The 24,999-nt window shown below is 39.5% G+C and overlaps 1 protein-coding gene across 5 annotated transcripts in view; it reads right to left on the bottom strand.

The window, feature by feature from the left end:
* The window catches only part of Prtfdc1 (phosphoribosyl transferase domain containing 1), a 99,362-nt gene extending 92,809 nt beyond the window's left edge, over nucleotides 1–6,553 (bottom strand). For 2 of the 5 annotated variants that reach the window (XR_013088428.1, XM_076831560.1), the window contains exon 1: nucleotides 6,383–6,482. Coding sequence is in view for 4 of the 5 variants with exons in the window: in XM_076831560.1 (XP_076687675.1) it covers nucleotides 6,383–6,430 (48 nt within the window). In the remaining variant the exon portion in view is untranslated. Of the gene's footprint in view, nucleotides 1–2,229; nucleotides 2,303–2,449; nucleotides 2,522–6,382 lie in introns of those variants that run through there. The other 3 variants (XM_076831561.1, XM_076831558.1, XM_076831559.1) reach the window with 3 other exon arrangements.
* Nucleotides 6,554–24,999: the final 18,446 nt, after the last annotated feature.

Here is a 24,999-nt window from a genome sequence, read left to right as displayed (position 1 = left end):
ACTTCCTTTAGCTCTGCCATTGGTGAGAATATTAACAAGGGGTCTTCTGAGTTCATTATTTTCACCATGCAAATCCTTTGCTGCCCTCTGCTCCAACGGAATCTCAGAGGCAACTCTACTCCTGCTCCTCTTGCAGGCCCTCCACGTGGCAGCTGGAGTGCTCTGTTTAAAATATACATCATTGTCCTAGCAGACTTGCACTCAAATTTTAAGAGTTTATCGTTTCATGTCTCTTACGACTGTGATGTTAGGGAAATTACTTACTCTTTCTGAGACCAAATTTCCCCCTCCTTTAAGTAAAACACAATAAAACCTGTGGACAGGGATGTGGCAAAAATGAAGAGAGACAGAATACAGTACTTAGAGTGCCTAGTACATTAATTAACATATAACAACTGCTTAATAAATGATGCTAGAAACAATAAGAATGCCAAGAAAAGGAAAAAGATGATTAAAAAATGACAAAATAAAACCCATGCATAAAAAGTATAATGGCAATCCATAACTCGGAGACAATATAAAGTGTAAGAACATAGACTTAAAATCTACATATCTAGGTCAAAATTGTTAGTCATGGGACCTTGGGCATATTAACATCTCTAAATTCCAATGTATTCATCTATAAGATGAAGTCAATGCTTGCATCATATGACTACTGTGAGGATTAAATGAGAGAGATAATGGTTATAAGACATATCAGTATTTGGTTTATAGTACTTATGCAATAAATGTTAACCATTTAGATGTACAGAAACATCAATTGTTTAGTTACAAATTTATATGGTTTAGTTCATTGATAGTAGTACCTCAAATCATCAAGAATAAAAATAATAATAAATGCTGGCAAGGAGTGGGGGGACACTTATACATTTCGGGCGAGACTGCAAATTAGTACAACCACTATGAAAAGCAGTATGGAAATTCCTATGAACACTGGGAATGGAACCACTGTATAACTCAGCAACCCCACTCCTTGGCATTTATCCAAAGGAACGAAAATCATCATACTATACCGATACATGCACACCAGTGTTTATAGCAATGGAATTCACAACAGCCAAGTTATGGAACCAGCTTAGGTGTCTGTCCATCAACAGATGAATGGATAAAGAAAATGGAGTTTTACTCAGCCATAGAGAAGAAATGCATTATGTCATTTGCTGGTAAATGGATGGGACTAGAGAATGTCATGTTAAGTAAAATAAGCGTGACTCAGAAAATCAAGAGTTGAATGTTTTGTTCCATCTGTGGAAGCTAGAGACAAAGAAAGAAAAAAAGGAATCTCAGGAGAATAGTAGGGAGACTGGTAGAATACCAGAAGAGTATAGAAAGGAAGGAGATGGAGAGGAAGGGAGGCAGAGGGGAAAGGGGAAATAATGGGGAAATGAAATTGATCAAATTATGTGCATGTATGAAATATGTCACAATGAATCCTATGTATAATTAAGATGCATGAATAAAGCACTTTGAAAGTTGGTAAATATTTTAAAAAATAGTCAATATGTCAGGTGCCAAAAATAATTAAAAATAATGAAGTGACTCAAAGCTCTTTGCCAAAGTCTTATTACCCTAGTGAAAGCTGTAAACTTAAAGTAGAAGAAATTGATTTCTCTAAAACTATTCTAGAATCCCAGTTGGCCAATATTCCCAATTAATCTGAAATGGTGCTTTCATTGTTGAGATTAAAGACAAAGAGAGATGAAGGAATTACTGGTTTATGTTTTGTTACATTTAAGGTGCATGCTAATTGTGTTGCAAATAAATTGAATCATGGAGGAATGGAGGTTGCTCTGCACCTTAATAATTATGTTATTCATTTGCTTTGTTAAAAATCACAAGAAGAAAACTTTAATAATTTCAGTACCAGAGATAACATGCTCTAAGTTTATTCAGCACAATGCTTTCTCTGTTTAAAGAGGCAAAATATCACCAAGCTGGGGAAGTGACAAACACATTAAATGAGTCATTTTATACGGCATTCAAATCCCAGAACTAATTCTGATTCTCTTGTTCTCATCTGAAAGTACACTGAAACCCTTCTCTTCAAGTCATTAAAAGTGTATTTTTTTTCCTCCTGAGATTACTTCTTGCAGGTTTGATTTTTCCTCAGGGAAAAAATAGTTTGGAAACATCTCTAAGCAGCTAGTCTTTTGCCTCTGTTCACTTCTGAGCTCACATACTTGACCCCACTCTCCCCTGCAGGCCACTGATACTGGTTTTCGGGCTCACCAGCAAAGAAGAAAGGAGTCTCATCCCTTAGTCCTGATTCAAAGAATCCCAGACAGGAACATCAGTTGGCCCGGCTCGGTGCCAGGAAGGGTAGTGTAGTATGAGGGACAGACCACATGAAAACCACACTTCTGGAAGAAAGGGTAGGAGCGGTGCTAAATGAAGGACGCTATGTTCTGTCACGAGAGGAATGAGAGGGTTTTGATAGATCATATAATACCTTGTATTCCATAGGCCTTCCTCTTCGTAGTGGGTTCAGCATTTAGAAGGTAAATTATCACAACCAAGTAAAGCTGTACCTACACCTTGTTTTGCCACTCTGTCCCCATGGAGAAGAGGAAAGAAGAGTCAACCGTAGGAGAAACAGAAATTTTAGACTTGTATTCCTACCACACACACCTGTGTAGGTACTAACTCTGGCTCTTTTGATAATGCTTTGGTAAAAAAATCAAACCAAGCTGAAACAAAAATATCTAAGAACCTGACCCCTCAAAGCAAGATGGGGCAGAAAAGATCTTTTCTCTCCCCGAGAAGTAACAGACATACCAACCAGGAGTTCAGTGACCTCACTAGCTCCAGATCAAGTAATGACCAGTTCTATGCAATTTCTCAGCTCAGGGTCTACATACATCTCTTATTTAATAATTAGTATATAATATTTTGTTGTCAATAATCTACTAATGATTTGTTGTCAATAATCTACTAATGTTCTACCTGCCCAATTTAACAAAGAGCCACTTATAGGCAAGAACCATCTTAAATCTCTGAATATGCTCTTCTCTTGCACACATTACACTGTCATGCTTAAATCATCTGGTTCTATTCATCACCAAGTTTCTGCCAATTCAGAATTTTCTTTTCCACCTCATTTCTGGACAACTCTTTCAATGATTTACTCCAGTACTTACCTTGATGATTCTTCCAACTAATCCCAGCTTGTAGCTCCTCACCTGCCCTTCATCAAGTTACTTCATCTTAATTTGACGTTAGCAACACATTCACATAGCCCCACAGAACTGAGAAGCATCCCCGACTCTAGAATCCCCCCCGCCCTGGAATCACAGGTTCCTATGCAGCATAGTGTTTGAAGCTGGTTCAAATTCTGCTTCTGCCATTTACTAGTTATATGACTTGGTATTCCATGTTCTCTCAGTACCTCAATTTCTTCTTCCATAAATTGGACAGTATAACCAAACTACCTCACAGATTTGTGGAAGATTCAATGAATAACAGTAAAAGTGCATAGGGAGGGCTGGGGTTATGTCTCAGTGACAGACGGTTTGCCTCACGTATATATGTGAGGCACTGGGTTCGACCCTCAGCACCACAAAAAATAAACAAACAAAATAAAGATATTGTGCCCAGGTATAACTAAAAAATATTTTTAAAAAGCACATAGCGAGTGCTCAATAAATGCTTGCTATTGTTACCTGTTCTCCCTTTTTCCCCACTGGTACCAAAACTTCCTTTCGATTTTTTTGCACCCTACCTTTAAGGGCTCTCTATTTTACTCTCTCCAGCTTTCCTTTCCCTCCCTAGCTTATGAGTTTCCTTCCATCAGCATCTTGAATTTTCTCTGAACTTGACTTGCCTGCTATTTCCAACTTGAAGCTAATCTAATTATTCCAAGTTCTGCTGCAGACAATGTCATATTTGCAGGGGCCACTTCCATCCTATACTGATTATTTCCAACTTTGATGGGCCCTCATGCAGTTTAGCAATTACTCATCAGATCCAAGACCCACAGGAGCTGGTACAAACTGTGTCTCCTTTCCCTGTACCCCTCACTACTTCTCTGCATCTTGCTTCCAAGAGGGCCTCTATTGATAACAATAAATTGGACTATTTACACTGTTACCCCATTTGCTTTTCAGGCTTTAGTAATCTACCTGTATGATTATAGTGTATTTAGATTTTCTTTGTTCTTTTTTAAGAGTGTCTAGTCTTATATGGTAGTACTACATTGTAACATTCTACCATGGGATGGTTGTTTAAAGGATTCTCACCACAAACTGGTCTGTAATTGTTAAAACCAAAGGCCTCTTTCCCACCTTTATCCTACTTGCTCTTCCTGCAGCATCTGACACTATTGATGACCTCATGACCCCCCACCAACCCCCTACCATAAAATTTTTCTTTGGGCACCTACCTGCTGCCCTACTGGCTTTCTACTCTCTCCCATGCTGCTGTTCCTACTTGGTCCCTTTATTCCCCCACCCCTCTTATATTTGGGGCTTTCCAGGAATCTGTCCTTAATAGTTTATACTTTTTTGATTTTCACAGGATGTCATCATTCACTCTTAAATGTTAAATATTACTCTTTTGTTGTTGATTTCCGAATTTATCCTATTATTCTCAGGAATTCAATTGTGAATTTCAAAGATTCTATAAAGCATCCCAACCTGTGAGTCCTATAGATTTGACTGAGTGGAACTTAATCATTTCCCTTTTCTTATTTTTATCCCTCTCCCAGTCACCTCACCCCTAGTCCTGTCCATCCTCTCCATGGCAACTGGAGTGATTTTTGAAAAAACGAATCAGATGCTATGATTCCTTTGCATTTGGCATGTGGCCCTGTGTCTTGAAATCCTCGCATGGCTACCTCCTGTCTACCCGTCAGATCTCAGCTCAATGTCACAAAAAGAGAATAAGCATTGATCCCCATCCCTCCTCCAATTTCTCTCTGACCTGTTACCCTCTTTCAATTGCACACATCACTAACTGAAATTATCTCCTCTACTTATGCACCTTCACACTGCTTGCCTGTGTCCTTCCTCTAAAATGCAAGTCCCAGGAAGACGGGGGTTTTTGTCTTGCCCCCTTGCTGCAATAGCCAGAGCCTAAAACAAAACACCCCTTGGAACCCAGCAGGCCAGTCAACATGTGTGGCATGAATAAGTGACCTCCACCTCTAAGAAGGAAAGGTCCTTCGGTTAAATTATGAACTGAGCAACATGCCGGGCTCAATGGCTCACGCTTGTAATCACAGTATCAGAGGAGGCTGAGGCAGGAGGATGGGAATCCAGGCCAGCCTCGGCATTAAGTGAGAATCTCAGCAGTTTAACAGGACCCTGTCTCAAAATAAAAATAAAAAGGGCTGGGATGTTGCTCAGTGGAGAAGGGCCCTGGGTTTGATTCCCAGCACAAAAACAAAACAAAACAAAAATTTTAAAAACCACATTTCAACCTGAACAGTTCTATTTGAGTGAAGGTGTTTCTTTCTCCACCCTCTCATCCTAATTCAGTCCATTCATTTTCACAGATGGTCTGTGGATTACAAGAAGAACTTGAAAGAGAATCTTAATGGCAAGTGAGCCCCACTCATCTTCCTCACCACATTTTCACACTAAACCTGACAGTGTCAAAACCACCACCATCCATGATTTGATCCCAGGATTCTGAGAGATGGGATCTGGATCACACCTCAAGGAGTCCCAAGTTAAGAGACTGAGGTCTGTCCCTCCCCCATCTCTCCATCAGGACAAACTACCAGATACTTCACACACATGATCTCCAATTCTCTGGGCAGGCCTGGCTTGCTATTTCTCCCTTTCCTGAGGAGGCAAGGGGCACTCCAGAGCCACTAGTTTGCAGGAGAACTTGTGCAGAGTCCCTCCCCAGGTTTAAAGACTTCAAAGCTCCTATTCCGTCCTGGAGAGCTACTTTAATAAAGGGAGCTACTTTATTTCCTAGCTACTCTCAGGAATCCTCAGTATCTTTTTTGGAAAACAAAACTTGAAGCCCACACTAGAGGAGTCAGGGTGCAACACAAAAAGGACAGTCGCCGGAATGGCAAGTGAGGGTCTTCCCAGACCCGCCCGCTCGCATAAGTGACTCCTGGAGGCTCATAGGAGTGGGGACCCGCAAGACGCAGGTTTATCGCCAGGGTAGCGGTTTGGGTCAGGGAAGGAGGGGGGACATTGAGAACCAGGGTAAAGGCACGTCGGTATTAGGTGTTTTGTGAGTTTTGGGGGCGGGGAAGGGAGGATTGGGTTTGGAGGTGGAAAGGATCCCCGCCGCGAGGGAAGAACAAAGCAGTGGGCCCGCTCTCCCCCGCAGGCATTTCTTCTAAAAGGAGGGTGCCAAGAAGGGAGGGGAGGGGCGCGAGCCGGGAGCGCCCGACTGGGTCCCGAAATCGGGAGTTTGCATTTACCACGACGCCTCGCCCGCAGTCTGGCGCCTCCTCCGTGCTCCCGGCCATGTTTCTCCGGGGGAAAGCGGGAAGGAAAGACCGGCGCGGGAAGGATCCGGGAGGCCCGGGCTGGGCTGGGGGATGGGACGTGGGGATGGGGATGGGACCGGGGCCGCCCCGCCCTCGGCCAGCCGGCGGGAAAGCAAGCCTGGCGCGGCGCCAGCGACTCGGCCGCTGCGCCCCCTACCCCCGCGGGTCCCCGGGGCGCAGCGCGGGGAGCAGCTGCGGAGCAGCGCCCGCTCCACCTGAGCGCAGGCCCCGGGCGCGTCCCTGGCGGCCGCCGCCTGCCGCGTGTCCGTCTGCGAGCTCGTGAGCCCTGCCGCCTGCTCGCGCCCCGCAGGGACTCGCGACGAGGAGGCAGCCGGCAGCTCGCTCGGTGCGGAAAGAGAAAGCGCTGCCTTGTCCCCCTGCCTTCCTAAATCCGTCGCCCCAGCCCCCGGGCTAGCAGTCTCCCTGACTCCTCCCTACATTTTTATGCGCTCGTTTGTCCCCAGTAAATGCGTGAAAGAGCCGCGATTCTACGGGTTCTCGAGATTTTTGGTTGACAAAAAAATATCCTGGACGGTTTCAAATCCTCCAACCTCCTGGCCGGGAGTTGCAAAGAGCCACGCGATTGCTTTTACCTAGGACCATACCCTTGGCGATGGGCGTTGGGCCTTTCCTTAAAACTGCGTTCCCGGCAGGGGGCAAAAGAGTTATAAAATGACTGTATCTGCTTTACCACTCTCAAAACACCAGACGGTCAGACTTTAGTTGTTGCAGGTTGCAGTTGAAAACGACGGCTCTCCCTGGTTAGAAATCTTTGTTTTATGAATCTGTTGTTAAATCCAAACCCTAATATCAGTTCCCTCCCAACCCGATGTCCCGGTTCTTTGTCTTTTCCTCCAGGGCCCTCCTTTCCCTGTATTCAGGCCTCTGGTCTCTGACATCTCCTCAAAGGTTCCACACAGCCCGGCTTCCAATTGAAGCCCTGAATTGAAGACAGATCGCTTGACTCTCAGCCTCTCCAAAACACTTTTGATAATCTTGGGGTTCTGGCACAAGGCAGGGAGAGGAATGCCGATTTTGCCCTGTTTGAAGGGAAAGTAGTTATCAGTTCATGTTGCTCTGGGTTGGCAAAATAGTCACTCAGATGTGGCAGACCCACCATACTCAGCACCGCTGGCCTTTGATGTGTCTTCTAAATGTTATGTGCAGTGAAAGGGCTCCCCAAGATTAAGCACCAGACATGCGGTGACTCCCTGCATAAATGAGAGATGTTTCCTAGTGCACAAGTGAACATTTTTCTCTCAGTCATTGTCTGGAGGCCTTTATACTGAACCATTTCTGTAGTCTGCCTCTTTTCCCAAAAATCAAAGACCAGGTCTAGAAATCATATTCATAACCAATGTCGCTGAAATTTTCAGGAACTGAACAAAGCTATCATGATGATCAAACTTTTGAGTTCACTGGACTGGTTAATGCAGGTTTGCTGGTCACACTGCTTCCCACTGGTTATGGTGGAGAAGATCTTTGGGAGGACCAGAGTTCAGAACTGGTCAGAGACACCCAAAGACATGCTGTGGGTGGTTCACAAACCTTAGTGCTTCAGTATCAAACTTAGCCATCCAAGGCTCAGTGTGAATGCATGGGCCAGACTAGGTGGCAAGAGACTTTAAAATATTTCACAGGACTGGGGATGTAGCTCTGTGGTGGAACTTGTGTTTTTCATGTGTAAGATTCTGGGTTCAATCTCTAGCATGAAGGGAAGGGAGGGAGGGAGAAAGGAAGAGAAGGAAGAAAGAAGGATTGAGAAAAGAAAAGGATAAAAAAATTAAAGGAGTAGTTGCAACATAGAAATTAAAAAGCAACCACTGTGGTCCAGCCCAGGCATTGTGGAAGATGTAAGGGAAATGGTTGATAAATCTTATTTTCCTTGTAAAGACCATTAATTTAAACATAAAACCCAGTAGGTTCATAATGAAAACAAAACAAAACAAAAAAGTAACTTTTTGAAACACAACAGGAATTTTCTGAATGTACATTTGAGAACACCCATATAGAGCTTTATAGGACATTTCATAAAGACCACAGAATTGTAAACAAGTAGTTTTTTAAAATTAAATCATTTTATTTATCATCTTTGTATGTTATAATATTTTCTATGGTCTGATTATACTTCTATACATTGGACAGCATTAATGTAATATAATATTTGATATCAAATAGTATTTGCAAAGACCAGTATTGAAGAATAACAACTCATTTGTTCAGGATTTATTCTTAATCCTTCATTATGAGGATTTAGAGTCAAAAAATTTCTTTTTAAATCTCAAATTTCTGTTATATATCTAATGGTATAGCTTTAGACTAGGATTCCAGTGTTTCTAGTAATAATTCGTATGACTTCAGCCAATGAGACTGAGTCAGTTATATCAATGTAGTATACTTCAATTTTCTCTTCTTGAAAGGGAGCAATACATTTCTTTTCTACTATATATAATAATGAAACTAATGTGAGATAAAATATGAAAGAATTTGAAAAATGCTATAAAGCTGTAAATATTATTAATTGGAGATACTGTCAAAAATTCATGTCCAAATATAAAATTATTTCATGTGAAAATATTAGGGAATTGGGGCTGGAGTTGTAGCTCAGCAGTAGAGCGCTTTTCTCAAATGTGTGAGCCACTGAGTTCGATTCTCAGCACCACATATAAATAAGTAAATAAAATAAAGGTCCATCAACAACAAAAATATTTTTTAAAAAATTAGGGAATTGACTTTTGAAATTGATGTAAGTTACTAATCAAGGTGACAATCTGGTACTGGTATGAAGATGAATATAGAAAAATGAGAAAATTATTAAAATAATGGAATTTTCCATTAAAAATGATGTTTTAGCTCAGACTGTATATTTTCTAATAATTCTTTGAAGGATCTGCAAGAATAAAGACATGCATCTTTGCAAAGTTAGTAACTTCTAAGAATGTTTGCATTTTTCTGGCATTCTCTTTACTTCCTTTTAGTTATAGGTTCTTTGCATTTTAAATTTTGAAATTATCTTGTGCCACTATTATCATGGTGAAAACACAAATATTAATAATTAACTGAGTTCTCTACCAGATTGGAGACTTTTGTCCTGTAAGTACATACAAATCTTTTGACATTTTGGTAGTTCTTTGGTTTCTGCCAATATGAATCTGTTCTTGAAGGAACAATTCAATCTATTCACCTAGGTATTCGTAGCTAGTTGCTTAGTGATACTAGATTGGAAATTCAGTGTCACTAAGGGCATTTAATTCTAAGCCCTTAAACAAAAATAAATAAATAAATTTTTAGGCTGGGAATTGTGTTGAAATACATAAACATCTGAAACTTAATGACTCAGATCGTTAGTCACAGAGTTACTGGTTAGAATCTGGACGAAATCCACTGTGGACAAAGGCCAGTAATAATGATGACCTTCAAGCCCAGCTTAATATTGGCAGACAAACCACAGAAACCCTACACAAAAGTCAAAGATTTTGTATGTACTTACAGGGACAAAAGTCTCCAATCTGAAGAGAACCCAGTTAATTATTAATATTTGTGTTTTCACCCATGATAATAGTGGCACAACTAGTAATTTCCAACATATAAAACTGCAAAGACCTATAAATACAAAGGAAATAAAGAGAATGCCAGAAAAGCAAACCATTCTTAGAAGTATACTAACTTTGCAAAGATGACATGTCTTTATTCTTGCAGATCCTTCAACGAATTATTAGAAAATATACAGTCTGAGCTAAAAAATCAGTATTAATGGAAAATTACATTTTGTATCATTATACTTTCGTTAATAATTAGCCTTCCGATTGAGAACACACAGGGTAGATTGAAGCCTGCTCTCTTGCAATAATGTCAGACATGAACAATATCATCAGCAGTAAGTATTGGGCTGCTTCAGAGATATCCTCCCACTATCTTCCCATCTGACCAGATCAGGAATTGGATAGCTTCAGAGAAAAAGAATAATGTGTCCATGTGTTCCTCCAGATCTCACAGTCCTGGCAGCCAACCTCAACTCTCTTGGCCACTATAAAGCAGTCACTGAAAGGACACAGCTGCAGGAACGAGGGACTAAGCACTAAATAAATCCATAGGGCTGGAGGCAGAAGTTATATAATGACCCTAGCACAGCACTCTGTGGCTACAAATGAACAGATTAGTACCTAATGGTGCTGTGATAGCTTGTACAGAATTAGGTGGTGCTTCAGCCAGTGCTGAGTTTGGAAAGATGTCCACTTTGAAAAACGAAAACCAAAAACCGCACAAAAAACAAAGGGCCTTAATTGACAATAACTTAGGCTGACATGATGGGGAGACCAAGGACCAACTTGAAAGGAGAAGTTTATTCTCTTAGCTATAGGCACGTGTCTTCAGATCAGAGTTGATGTATGATACCCACCGGTTACAGTCATTGCCAGGTTCTGGGTTGCATTTTAGAGTAAAGGTGGAGAAGCTTGGGAAGCCCTTTGGGGAGACATGGCTTGAGGGTAGAAGAAACTGAAGCAGAGATTGAACATTGATAACACTTCCCAAAGTGTGTTTTGATCCCCTTTTTTTTAATGTTTGGGGAAGACAATGCTGTGATTCATTAGGTCTGAGGAGCCATAAAATAAACAAAGTTAAAACAAACCTTTATGTTGTTGGATCTCCAGAAGCCTTTGATATGCCAATATACACTGCCAATGTTCAACAAGACTTTTGCAAAATGGATTGTATCTGAAACTTCTTTTGACAATGGAAACCCTTTTAGAGGGAGGGAAAAAGTTTTTTAAAATTGCATTATTGGGCTGGGGTTGTGGCTCAGTGGTAGAACACTTGCCTAGCATGCATGAGGCCCTGGATTCGATCCTCAGTGCCACATTAAAAAAAAAGGTAAAGGTATTATTGTGTCCACCTACAACTAAAAAATATTTTTTTAAAACATTGCATTATTATGAAATACTTAAATTTTATGGCTTTATTGTTACCTGAAAATAAGAGGCTTATAGGGTCTTATAGATACACTGAAATCTAAGAATTTTTTCAACCTATGCATTTGTATTATTTCTTTTTAAAAAGGTGCAATGGGCTGGATATTTTGGCACATGCCTATAATCCCAATACACAGGAGGCTGAGACAAGAAGATTGCAAATTCAAGGCCAGCTTGGGAAATATAGCAAGACCTTGTCTCAAAATTAAAAAAAAAAAAAAATTTAAAAAGGGCTGGGAATGAAGCTCAGTGGCAGTGTGCTTGTCTAGCACCTATGTATGGCCCTGTGTTCAGTCCTCAGCACTGTAAAAAATGATGATAATGATGACGACAACAGGAGCTAAAATGGACATGGTTTAGGCCTTTTTCAAACTCTGAAAGACTTTTTTTATTTTATTTGTAGTTTGGGACATCCTTCAAGTTGATGTGAATCTTTGTATTTGTCCTAAAAAACAAGGAACCTATTTCCACCTGCATTCTTTCCCATCCACCACTACCTTCTTCTGTCCCTTTAGGTCTGAACAAAATCAGTCTTCTGAGTAGCAAGAAAGATGAAATCCATCTTCTTGTGGCAATTCCCTTTTTGCCTCTCTCAGCGAAAATGCAGGGGCTAGCAAAGGCAATTAATTGTTTTTGTACATGGCCAGCGTGTAGAATAACCTGGTGAACCAGGAAGCAAAGCTGGGCTGCTATCACAGCTCACACAGGGTGTGGGCCTGCTAGACTCGTGGTGTACATGTCCAGAACAAGGAGAGTCTATTGCAGCACCCACATTAATAATCCTGTGGTTTACATGTGGAAAATGGAGTTCTTTGTGTTTTCTAACCAGGGATCTCTTAACTACACTCACTCCCTCAGCAGTACCTGTACAATTCACGGCAAGTTGAACCTGGCTTGCAGAGGGTCCCGTTTGCTCAGTTTTAGCCATTCTGTTTATAACTTTAGAAAAAGAAAATTAGAAGGCATTTTTTTATTCTATTTTAAATCAGTATATAAAAATTGGTTCAAGCTTGAAAATATAGGAAAAAAATAGAACTAAAATATAAAGGGGCTGGGGATGTGGCTCAAGTGGTAGCGCGCTCGCCTGGTATGCCTGCGGCCCGGGTTCAATCCTCAGCACCACATACAGACAAAGATGTTGTATCTGCCAAAAACTGAAAAATAAATATAAAAAAAAAAAAAAAGTTCTCTTAAAAAAAAATATATATATATATATATAAAGATGTTGGTATCTTCTTCTAATTTTTGTGAGTCTGAAAAATTTCTCGTATGTAGTTGTAACCAAATGCTTGCTGTTGAGTTCGGTATCCTTCTTTTCTGCTTTGCACTTCAAGTAAAATAAACATATTTTAACACAGTGTTTTTCCATGGTATAATGAACATTATTTGAAATAGCAATGCCATCATTTATTTAACCATTCCCCAATATATTTATATTACTCACAAGGTTTGATTTTATAAATACATATAAATATGTGTGTTTATAATAAAACATTTATCTGCATTTTATTTCTGGAGGATAAATTCTCTAGAAATGGAATTTCTAAGTGAGAGGGTATAAATATTTCAAGGCTCTTGATATGTATTGCTAAATTTAGCTTACAAGATTAATGTCTTTCTTCAATGAAAAACTACAGTAAATCTTATGGGATTTTTTAACTAAAAGTGAATAAAATTTTATTGCTAAAATACTTTGAGGTTTGAAGGAAAAGAATATTAGCTAACATATGTTAGAAACTTAGTAATTGGAACTAATAAGAAAAGTCAGTTTGAATTTGTGATTAATTCTTCACTGTAGACTACTTTAAAACAATGTGGTTTTAACGTTATAGTCCATAAAGTAATACCTAGACTAATGAAAAGTTTACATGTTCCTTTTCAGGCTTTGGGCTCAAAGTCAGACAGACTCAGCTTCAAAACCAGACTCTACCTGACCTTGGACAAATTTCTTTATTTATTTGCTTTATTTTCCCCATCTGTTCAATGATGATAATGTCAGTTTGTTTGTTTGTTTCTTAATATTACTATGAGGCTTATAAAAAGTAATGTATTCAGAGTCTCAAGTGTGCAAAGTGTACTTATCTACTATTAAAACTGGATAATTTTAAATTGAATTCCTGGTGAGTTAGGATTTCTGCATTAATAAACAGACCAATTGATTTTTTTTAAATTTTCTTGTTGTTGTTATTGATGGACCTTTATTTTTTATATGCGGTGCTGAGGATCAAACCAGTGCTTTACATATGCTAGGCAAGCACATACTACTGAGCCACAACCCCAGCCCAGTTGAACTGTTTTTTACAAATTAACTTACAATCTATAAAATCTTCTTTATGTATATGAGCTAACATTTTCCCTTGAAGTTCTTTTATTTGTGATGATATCAACCTGCTCTGTACATATTATAACATATGATTCTGAGTGTGTTTGACTGTGTGTGTGCACGCACATGTGAGCATGAAACAAAAATCTTCAATAAGGAAAGCTCCTGTTGTGGTGAGATGTTGCTCTGCAGAAGAGTGCTTGCCTAACAACAAGTGTGAGATCCTGGGTTTGAACCCCAGCACTGAAAAAAAAAAAAAAAAAAGAAAGTTTTTCTCTTGTTTACCTGTCTAGAATTAATAGTGATGTATTTTCTGAATTCAGGCCTACTTATTTATTTGGCACTATTGGGTACTCTACACTTAAATATATCCCCAACCCTTTTATTTTTGAGATAAGGTCTCCTTAAATTGCCCAGTCTGATCTCAAACTTGTGATCTCCTGAATAGCTGGGATTATGGGTATGTACCACTGCACCCAGCTGAGGTCTATTTTTAAAATCATCCCTTTGTTAGTTTTTATTTTACATTAGAAATTTTAAAAAAGCTTGATATAATGCTCTTAATGTTTGTAATATAAAGGATGATAATAACTTCAAAATCAATTACTATATACTTCAAAGAAGCTCTATATCAAATATAAATACATCATTAATCTCAATATTTATAATTTATTCCTAAGAATCAAGTATAAATGGATCAAATTAAAATTTGGGGGTGGTACCAGGGATTAAACCCAGGGGCACTTAACCACAGAACCACATCTCCAGCCCATTTTTTTGTTGTTTTGTGTTTTGGTTTTGTGTTTTGTTTTGTTTTGTTGTTGTTTTGAGACAAGGTCTTGTTAAATGCTGAGGCTGGCTTTGAACTTGTGCTCCTCCTGCCTCAGCCATTAGGATTACAGCATGCACCACCACACCTGGTTCAAATTAAAAATTCTAAATTAAAAAATCAAATGGAAATTTTTTCTAAATGTCTAAGAAAGAATCGGGGAAGATGTTATACATATGGAAAAATTCTCCCAGTTGGCAGAAGTGGGCCACGAACTCGTTTGGAACGAAGCAGCTTTTGGCTTCCATAGGCCATTTCAGATGCTATTTGGTTGTTGTGGTCCATGGTTTTCTTTTTTTTCCCCCGCGCTTACCTTACCTTAGATTTTTCCCACTGTTTTTCAGCTCAGCAAAACTATCATGATCCTTCTGAACCTGAACTTCAGGCCAATGTTGAGGTTATCTGACTGTCTCTCAGCTTGAGGAAGAACAATCAATCAGATTCTCTTTGATTCATACCAAACTTACAAATAACAAACACCCCTAAATGACACACATGTAAGAACTTTCCAACCCAACTCTACTTTTTAAAGAATATTTTAATACCTTTATTTCACTTATTTATTTTTATGTGGTGCTGAGGATGGAACGTGCGATGCAAGTGCTCTACCCTGAGTCACAGACCCAGCCCCTCCAACCCACTTTAAATCAAGGTGATTCCGAGGAACAGGAGACTCAGGAGAATCTAGTTTTCTGCTACGCCTGATGGTTCACACCTGTAATCCTAGCAGCCTAGGTGGCTGAGACAGGAAGATTGCAAGTTCAAGGCCAGCCTCAGCAAATTAGTGAGGCCCTAAGCAACTTAGTAAGACTCTGTCTCAAAATAAAAACAAACAAACAAACAAACAAACAAATAAATGGATTTAAAGGGCTGGGGATGTGGCTCAATGGTTAAGCACCCCTGAGTTCAATCCTCCCACCCCACCCAAAGACTCTAGTTTGCATGGTAAAGCCAAAAGATAAACCAAGAAATAATTTCTTATATAATAGCATTCAAGATTGATGTCATTGGCTCAGATTTCTCAGCATGTTCAGCACAATTAGCCACAGAACTGATACCCAACTCACCTTTTACAGAAAATAAAGGAATGAGAGATGGCTGACTCAGGCTTCTCTGTGCATCTGGGGATTTTGCCAGAGCTTAAGTGATATAGACAGACTGACTTAAAAATTAAAAAAGTCATACCTGAACTTTGTGCCCATTACCTTTTCACCTTGATAGTTAAGTCATATTACCTCCCCCCCCCGCCACCCCCCCCCTCGCCTGGTGCTGGGGTTGAACCCAGGGCTTTGCCATGCTAATCAAACACACTCAAGCACTCTATCACCTCCAGCCCCCATCTTATCTCCTTTATTATACTTTTGTGTTTATGTGTGTGTGTGTGTGTGTGTGTGTGTGTGTGTGTATGTGTGTGTATGGAGGGGTGTTGTAAACTTTCTGCATTCTTTTCCAACTTTTTTTTTCCCCCTAAACCTTAAAACTAGTTTGTATTTCTGAGTTCTTATATTAGGTATACTTCTTGTGATCAACCTAGTTAATTAGACAACACTCTAAATTTTTCAAAATAGCAGGCATAGGGGCTACATAGCTTAGTGGTAAAACGTGCTTAGCATGCAAGAGGCCCTTGGGTTCAATCCCTAGCACTAATGAGACTTAAAAATGGTAAACATTGTGAATGGTAGAAACCTTTTTGTGTTAGTTGGAAAAGCTGAACATAAGTTCCCAATGATTTTTCTTATTCTTAGAGACATTAGACATTTTGAGAAGATTTTTCCAAATGTCTTTCTGTATCTTGTCAAAGAAAAATGAATAGGAAAACTCTGACGTTAAAAGCAAATCATGAAAAATGTAAAATGATGGGCAACCCAAAACTCTTAAAAGCCAGTATGCGTTTTAAAAAAAAAAAAAATTTAGTTGTTGATAGGCTTTTATTTTATTTATTTGTATGTGGTGCTGAGAATTGAACTCAGTGCTTCACACATGCCAGGAAAGTGTACTACTGCTGAGCCTAAGCCCCAGCGCCTCCCCTATGCTTTTTTATAGAGGAAAATAAAGAACAGGGTGAAAATAATGATCAAAGAATGCTCCCCCAAGAATGGGGGAGTATTGGCCTTGGTTTTTTATTCCCCTAATTTTAGGAGGTTAAGGAAAACATTAGGCCTATAGCTAATTGACCCATAGACAACATAAAGCCCTCACAGGGCATTCTGTGAATGTCTATAAAGATGAATGGAGAATGTGGGAGTCTTCCCTATCTCCCGTGAAGAGCAGCTCTGCCGTGAAGCAGTTCTCTAGATTTGGGAGTTTAGAAGATTTTTGTCAAGGGAGTGCCCAGATATGTAAACTTCCATATATTTAACCTGTTTTTTTTTTTGGGGGGGGGGAGAACTGGGGATTGAACTCAGGGCCACTCGGCCACTGAGCCATATCCCCAGCCCTATTTTCTATTTTATTCAGAGACAAGGTCTTACTGAGTTGCTTTGTGTCTTGCTTTTCCTGAGACTGGCTTTGAACTCGCAATCCTCCTGCCTCAGCCTCCTGAGTTGCTGGGATTACAGGCATGTGCCATGGTACCCTGCCATTTTACCTGGTTTATACCAGAGTTTCTCCACGTTATATATGGACATTTGAAGTGCTGTAATTCTTTGTCATGAAGGTTTCTTATTCATTATATTTGCATGTGTACATATACAAATTAAAATATATAAATTATAATGTATTCCTACGTATTTAATGACAACACTGGCTTTGGACCATTAGAAGCCAGTAGCACCCCCAGTTGTGACAATCAAAAATGCATTCAGGAAGAGCCAAATGTTCTTGGGGCAGGGGAAGCAAAAACATCTCTAGTTAAGAACCTCTGCTCCTAGATTAATAGTTTCTATGCTGGCCTTTGTTTTTTATTCCCCTAATTTTAGGAGGTTAAGGAAAACATTAGGCCTATAGCTAATAGACCTATAGACAACAGGTCTAAAGCCCTCTTGGATATGTTATATGACACGAGTTTGTGGAAGAGTTTTCATTCTTTAATACTTCCTGGAAAACAGAAACATGAACATAAAAAAATAGATTTTGTTTCAAGTATAGAGAAACACAAATAAAAGTTCAAGTCAAAAAGCAAAATCAAAATTTAGCAATGATCCTTTTTTTTTTTTTTTAAGAGAGAGTGAGAGAGGGAGAGAGAGAGAGAGAGAGAGAGAGAGAGAGAGATAATTTTTTTAATATTTATTTTTTAGTCATCGGCGGACACAACATCTTTGTTTGTATGTGGTGCTGAGGATCGAACCCGGGCCGCACGCATGGCAGGCGAGCGCACTACCACTTGAGCCACATCCCCAGCCCTGATCCTTTCTTTTATAAAGGCTCAGTCATTTTCTGTTTTCTTCCAATCCCTCAAAATAGGAATTTGGAGTTTATAATAGTAATAGACCTCTGAGGTTCATTAATATTATTTCATTTCATATAAAGAAATGTGAGTCTCAGGAGGCTGTGCAACACAGTTAAAACTGCACACAGAATGCTGTTTTAAATTGACAAGGTTTAAAGCAGGATTCCAAAATGAGCTTTTCTTCTGAAACCTGCTTTTAATATAGAGGTGTTTACATTAAGGTGAGCAAGCCGTTGTCCAGGTGAGCAGGCTGCTATGGTGGCAAACCTGGAATGAGGACTCCCAACATGGTGACCTGCCACTGCCATTTACTGTGCCACCTGGGGACTCAATCCTGAGGTTCAGTTCCTCCCTGTGGAAAATGAGAACAGCTATAATTGATGCAATGATTGTGGTGATTACATTAGTACCACTGTCACGGTCATCCATTGTATTCCATTTTATTCCACTTTTCCTCCTTTGCCTTCCTCCTTCTCCACTAGTGTGTTCCTTGCATACACCCAGGGCCTCTGGATCACAGTCCTCATGTGCTTGTTCAACTCTCATTCTGAATCCAGCACTACAGAGAGGTTTTTGGAAATCAAGTTCACAGCATGGTAAAATTAACTTAAAGCTATGATTGGCAACTTCTTAGTATCCAAAAATGATTTTAAATTTCCAAGAGGTTAGTTGTCTATGAATATGAAAAATTTAGTTCTCTGCAAAAACGATTAGAGATGGAGTAGGGGTGGGAGGAATATTAGAGATCATCTGGTTCAGCAAGGGTTACTTTTACTGATGACTACTCAGTCTTTTGCAGGGCACCCCATTTCATTTTTGATCAGTTTCAATTGTTGGTAAGTTCTCATCCTGCTCTCCCTGTTCCTTTTTTTCTTGGAAAAGTACTGGCTTCATCTTCTTCCTTGTTCCTTAAAGAGATATCGGCCTTCAGCAAGTCTATAGAGTTCACTGCATCTGAAAATGTCATAGGGTTGGTTATGTAGCTCAGTAGTAAAGTGCTTGCCTAACATGCATAAGGCCCTGTGTTCAATACCTAGCACTCTCAAACAATAAAATAAAACAACAAAAAAATTTGTTTCAGAGTGGTCAAATACAAAATAGTGAAACTAATCCATAGCTACTTAACCACCTGAAACCTTTTCTCATTCCTTACCATTAGTGGGGGTTGTGTAACTTGGAAGGGTACAGAATTCCCAGTGATCTAATCTTTCCATTAAAGAATACCATGAGTATGAATATTAAAGCTTCAGAACAAAACATTGGCTGAGAAAATACATTATATTTGCTTTGGCCTGTGCCATATCTGAAATGTCCCTCTAAAGCCCATGTGATAAATGCTTGGTCACCAGCCTGTGGTGCTACTGAGGGATGGTTGAACATCTAATAGTTGGGGCTCAGTGGGAAGAATTACTGGAGTATGCCCTTGAAGAGGACATTAGGACCCCAGCCCTTCCTCTCTCTTCATTTCTCAATGCCTTGAGGTAGATGGGCCTCCTCTGCCACATGCTCCTGCCATGGCTTACTGCTTTGCCATAGGCCCAAAGCAACAGAATCAAGGTACCATGGACTGAAACTTCTGAAACCATGAACCAAAATAAGCCTTTCCTCTTTTAATGTTATTTATCTCAGGTATTTTGTCACAGTGATAAAAAGCCGACTAACACAGCTTCCAATAATATTTGGACACTGTATAATTTGGGTTTGAAATGTCTCTGAAATGCTTATGTATTGAAGACTTGGTCCCCAACTGATGGTACAATTAGGAGGTGGTGAACATTTTAGGAGGTGGGGGCTAGTTGGAAGAGGTAATTCACAGGAGGTTAAATTTTGTCCCTGGACCTGTCTGCACATCCTGCTTCCTAACTACCATGACAGCTTTCTTCTGTCATGCCCTTCAGCCATGATGTTTCTGCCTTGCCATAGACCTACAAGCAATGGAGTCAGCTGACCATGGACTGAAACCTCTGAAACCATGAGCTAAAATCTTTCCTCCTTTGAATGGATTTTTCTCAGGCATTTTGTCATAGCAACAAAAAACAGACTAACACACTCACTTAATAGAGGATGCCTATAAGAATACCCTGAGAAGAATACAGCCAGATTCATCACCTTCTTTCAGAAAAATAAATGTTAAGCACACCCCAAAGATAATATAAATGGAAATTTCTGGGTATGTCCAGGAAAACGAAACTTGAACCTGTCACTTATGCAATTTGCTCTTTTGACATATATATACTACCTTCATATTTAATTGATAAAAATGAAATCTGTGCAAAGTGCTTTATAATAAAGTGGCCAACAAAGAAGAGACCCCATTGTATGCTATGTACAATTTTCTCATTAACTTCCAAAGCACTATTAACTTTCTCTTGAACTGCAATGCCCTCTAGCCTTCTGTAGTCCTTTCCCCGAGTGCTGTGGGCCTTCTTCTGGACATCAGAAATACCTTTCATCTGAGACACTTTCCAATATCAACTGAGCAGCCTATGCTACCAGTCCAGTTCCCTGACACCCTTTCCACTATTCCTTTGTATAATCTTGGTCAGATAGAATACAGGGATCAAACTGGATGGAATATGGACAAGAAGGATACTAGAGACTAAGGAAAACCCTAGTAAGGTATACTTCAGGGGTCCTTGAGGTGCCCTTCAGGAGCCTGAGTATGTATATGCCTTTATTTGTGAACTTCCATACTCTTCCCAATCAGTATTTCTATAGCCAATGATTAGTGATGAGATCTTAGATTATTCCCTAATCTCTCTGTGCCTCAGTTTCCCTGTCAGTAAAATAGGATGATAATCTTATTTAAATCATAGAATTATTATGAGGACTAAATTAATCTAGGTTAATCACTTAAAACAACACAAATCCTTATAAATGCTATCTGTTTGCTATTATTACTAGCGATGAAAATGTGACCAGTCTCTTTTTCATTTTATTGGCTATTCATGGCTTTGCAAATAATAACTGAGTTATTTTTAACCTAACATAATAAACAAATTTTCCTCCTATTATAAGCAAGATCCATTGCTTTTTTCATCATAACAGTCCGGAAAGATTCCAGATTCCGTGGGTTCCGAGTTTATTTTCCCTCTCTGCAAAATCAGAGCTTCTAAGTCTTCTATCCTGGTGTGTGCATGTGTGTGTGTGTGTGTGTGTGTGTGTGTGTGTGAGAGAGAGAGAGAGAGAGAGAGAGAGAGAGAGAGAGAGAGAGAGAGGGGCAGAGGTGGATGCAGCTGGTCTGGACTGGCCATTCTTCTGTCATTACTCTATATAATGAAACCGTGTGATTTCTTTCATCATGTGCAGCTGATACCACCCGGTCTGCCTTTAATGGACACCATGCCCAGAAATGATGAAAGGCTTTAGTTCTTACAAATGAGAATACCCCTTCAAATGAGCTGAATACTGTCCGTGAAGGTAGAGCATGAAAGATCATGAATTTTATTTCTTTTCTTTCATTCATTAAGCCCTAATATTGTTCATTGCTTTACTCTTTGCTTAATTCTATATTCAGGGCCTTGAACAAATTTTATAATAGACTTTTCAGCAGTCTCATCATGATCCTGCCCCTCCTTTATGCCTTTATTTGGATAGTAGTAATCCCTGTATGTGTAAGATATATATTGTTCAAATAATTATGACCTGACATCCAAGACTGAAAGAGATCAGCTATAGCCTAAAGACATAAGGAAATATGACAAATCAATATCTTTTTCTAAAAGGATCTAAACATATTCCCATAAATGAAACTTCTGGTAGTTCTGATCATCACTGGGAACTGCAAATAGTAGAAAGTATTTACGGGAATTGGCAACAGCTAGACTTTTAAAAGCCTATCTATGCTGGGTGCGGTGGTACGCACCTGTAATCCCAGTGGCTTGGGAGGCTGACACAGGAGAATGGCAATTTGAAAGCCAGCCTCAGCAAAAAAACGAGGAGCTAAGCAACTCAGTGAGACCTTGTCTCTAAATATAATACAAAATAGGACTGGGAATGTGGCTCAGTGGTCGAGTGCCCCTGAGTTCAATCTCCAGTACAAAAAAAAAAAAAAAAAAAAAGCCCATCTATAAATAAGTTCTTGGGCTCTCCCTGATTTTCTTATCAGGAACAGGTTTTCCCAAGCCCAAAAGGGAGGACCTCCTCTGTGTCCCTTTTGCTTTGTCTTTTATACTAATAATCCTTTTCCAGAGCTGATACACAAAGGAAGTGGACCATAAACCATTCTGTGGTGTTCCTGCCTGGAGGTCTGAGAAGGCACAAATGGGATGTCTTGCAGAGCCAACACAGTAGACTTAGAAAGTAGGAAGAGTTTTCCTTGCTGTCAGCCAATCTCCTTCTCATGCATGCCCACAGCCCTGCTCATCAAGTAGCCAGCATCTTCCATATTAAGTTGTCTAAGATCCTCCCTAGACCTGGTAGTGTTTTACCTAGACCTCCCTTGCCCACTGTTAGGCACATGTAACTTCTCATTTCCTGAAGCTTTTCCTTAGCAATTCTTCCAAACAAAGTTTTATTTTATTCTGCTCTATTTGGCTCTGACTCCTTCTGCTGGGGCCCCTCTATCCACTGGAAGCTAATTCAATAGTCCTTGATAAGACTTGACGGTGAAATTTCAGACACTGTACCAAGGCGATGAAGGCAGGTAGGATGTTAAGTATCACCTACTTATCCCATATTCGGATATCTTTGGAGGCACAGAAGTTATATCATATATGGGCACTCACTCTCTCTACTTTCTCAACCCTTGTATTTGGCTTTTTTGTAAGTAGCAAGACAAATGATTTCAGTTCTTAAATGTTTTTTTATTTTCGTGTGTGTGTGTGTGTGTGTGTGTGTGTGTGTGTGTGAGAGAGAGAGAGAGAGAGAGAGAGAGAGAGACAGAGAGAGAGAGAGAGACACCAGGGATTGAATCTAGTGCAGCTGTACCACTGAGCTACATCCACAGCCTATTTATTTATTTGTTTATTAACAGGGTTTCATTAAGTTGTCCAGGCTGGTCTCAAACTTGCAATTCTCCTGCCTCCATCTCCCAAGTAGCTGGGATTACTGGTGTGTGTCACCACATCTGGCTCCAGGCTACTCCTTTAGCTACGAAGGCTCAGAACTCATTACTCAATAAGTCATGGTTGATGAGGATGAAGGGTTACATGCTTAAGACCTACAAAATGTTTCATCACTCCTCTTCTACATGTCTATCACAGAAGTACAGAATCCACAGATGTCTTTCTATAAGTGAGCTTGTAAAAAAATTCATACAAAAAATAAAGAAGAAAATGGAAAATGAGGCCACGATGCTAACTTTTCTAACACAAGTACAAACTGGAGTTTTGCTATATTTTTTCTTTGTTTTAATAATATTGTAGCATATTTTTTGTAGCATATACTTTTTAAAAGAAAAATACAGAGACCAGTGAATTTGAAGAAAAAAGCTGGAGAGGGCCTCTTGTTTGCAAAAGTACAAATAAAAACACTTTTCAAAACTGCTGCTTAAATGCTGTCAATAGTTACAAAACCCCTGGAACCAGTGAAGTTTGTCAAGTAGAATTATATCTTAGGCCTTTATCCTTTCTTATCATGAACATTCTTAACCATTCCCCAAGGAATTCTAAAACTGTTCTAAGAAACTTTTGCATCATTCTAAACTTGCATCTGCTCAGCTTGATTGCCTTAGAAAAAAAAAAAAAAAAAAACCTTACTCTTTTATATCATTTTGCATAGCAACATCCCAAACACAGCAAACATGATGATGCATGGAAAATACAAAGAGTCTGGGAGAAATACAGCTATGGAGGGACTGGGCATGTGTTCCCAGAAACCACTTGAGGACTGTGGAGCTGCTCTCCCATGACAGCTGTAAGGGGCCCAGCCCATTCATGGTTCTCATTTCCTGAAGCTCTTCCTTAGCAATTCTTCCAAACAAAGTTTTATTTTATTCTGAAATCAGGTGAAAAGGGGAGAAAAAAAATCAATGTTTATTGAAAGGGGAAAAATCCTTTTAAGATGATGTGTATTCCCATAAGGATGGACTGCATATTTTAGAAGTATAGTAAGTATGCACTATTCTAATGGTTACCATAGGAACAAAACTTTCCCCCCATTAAATGGAAGGATAATCACTGTAGAAAATTTCCACTCAAATGTCTAAGTTATACAAATTAAACACCATTTGGGATTCAAGCCTAACTCTTTGTATATTTGAAGCCAATGGATTGAATATTTGAAAGGTGTTAGATGAGGAAGAGGTAAGAGAAACTGTTTCCTTCACAACATTGGCACATCCAATAATCAAACTATGAGTTTACTAAACAACCCATCAAAGTGGGCACTTTGATGCCCACTGATGTTGCACTAAGCCTCAATTTCCCAAGAGGGCATCTTGCCAGGTCTCAACTGAAAGGTCTGCTAAGCAATATCACAGAATTCTCATCCTTGATCCCAAGTATTTGTTCTGAGGAAGAGAGCAAATGTGACATACGACCTCATAAATGGACATGAGGGTTCTGTGAGCAAAATTGAGTATCAAACAGGGTTATAATTACGGAAGCCTTTTACAACAAACTGGCTCTGTGCTAGTTCTTAAAAGATGGGGTGATCTCTAGGAAGAGCAGCATGTTTAGGTAGCAGAGCCAGCGCCATACTCCTTTTCTCCTGAGATGCACTATACTTTTCATATTTGTGTATCTTTGAATTCATGCTACTTTAGAATTGATGGTGTCTCATAGTCACTCTCAACCAGATGGCAGCTATGATGTAAGCGGCATTAGACACACATAAGCCAACTTGGTCATTGTCATTTCCACTGAGTTTCGTCTATGATTGACTCCATATACATTAACTGACATTTAAAATATCTTACAAAATATTACACTACTTTTATTACTAATTAGAACAAAAAAACCCAAAATATTACACTACTATTTATTCATGAGATGAAAAGTTCTTGTATACAGCTAGACGTGGAAACAACTGAATGGCAAAGTTTGATACTAATGGAAGGAAGTGGCTGTCATGTGGGGAATGACCAATGTCATCAAA

Source organism: Callospermophilus lateralis, chromosome 13, assembly GCF_048772815.1.
Source record: "Callospermophilus lateralis isolate mCalLat2 chromosome 13, mCalLat2.hap1, whole genome shotgun sequence".
NCBI lineage: Eukaryota > Metazoa > Chordata > Mammalia > Rodentia > Sciuridae > Callospermophilus > Callospermophilus lateralis.
The sequence above is the reverse complement of the archived record's forward strand: the minus strand, read 5'-3'. Positions and strand labels throughout refer to the sequence as shown.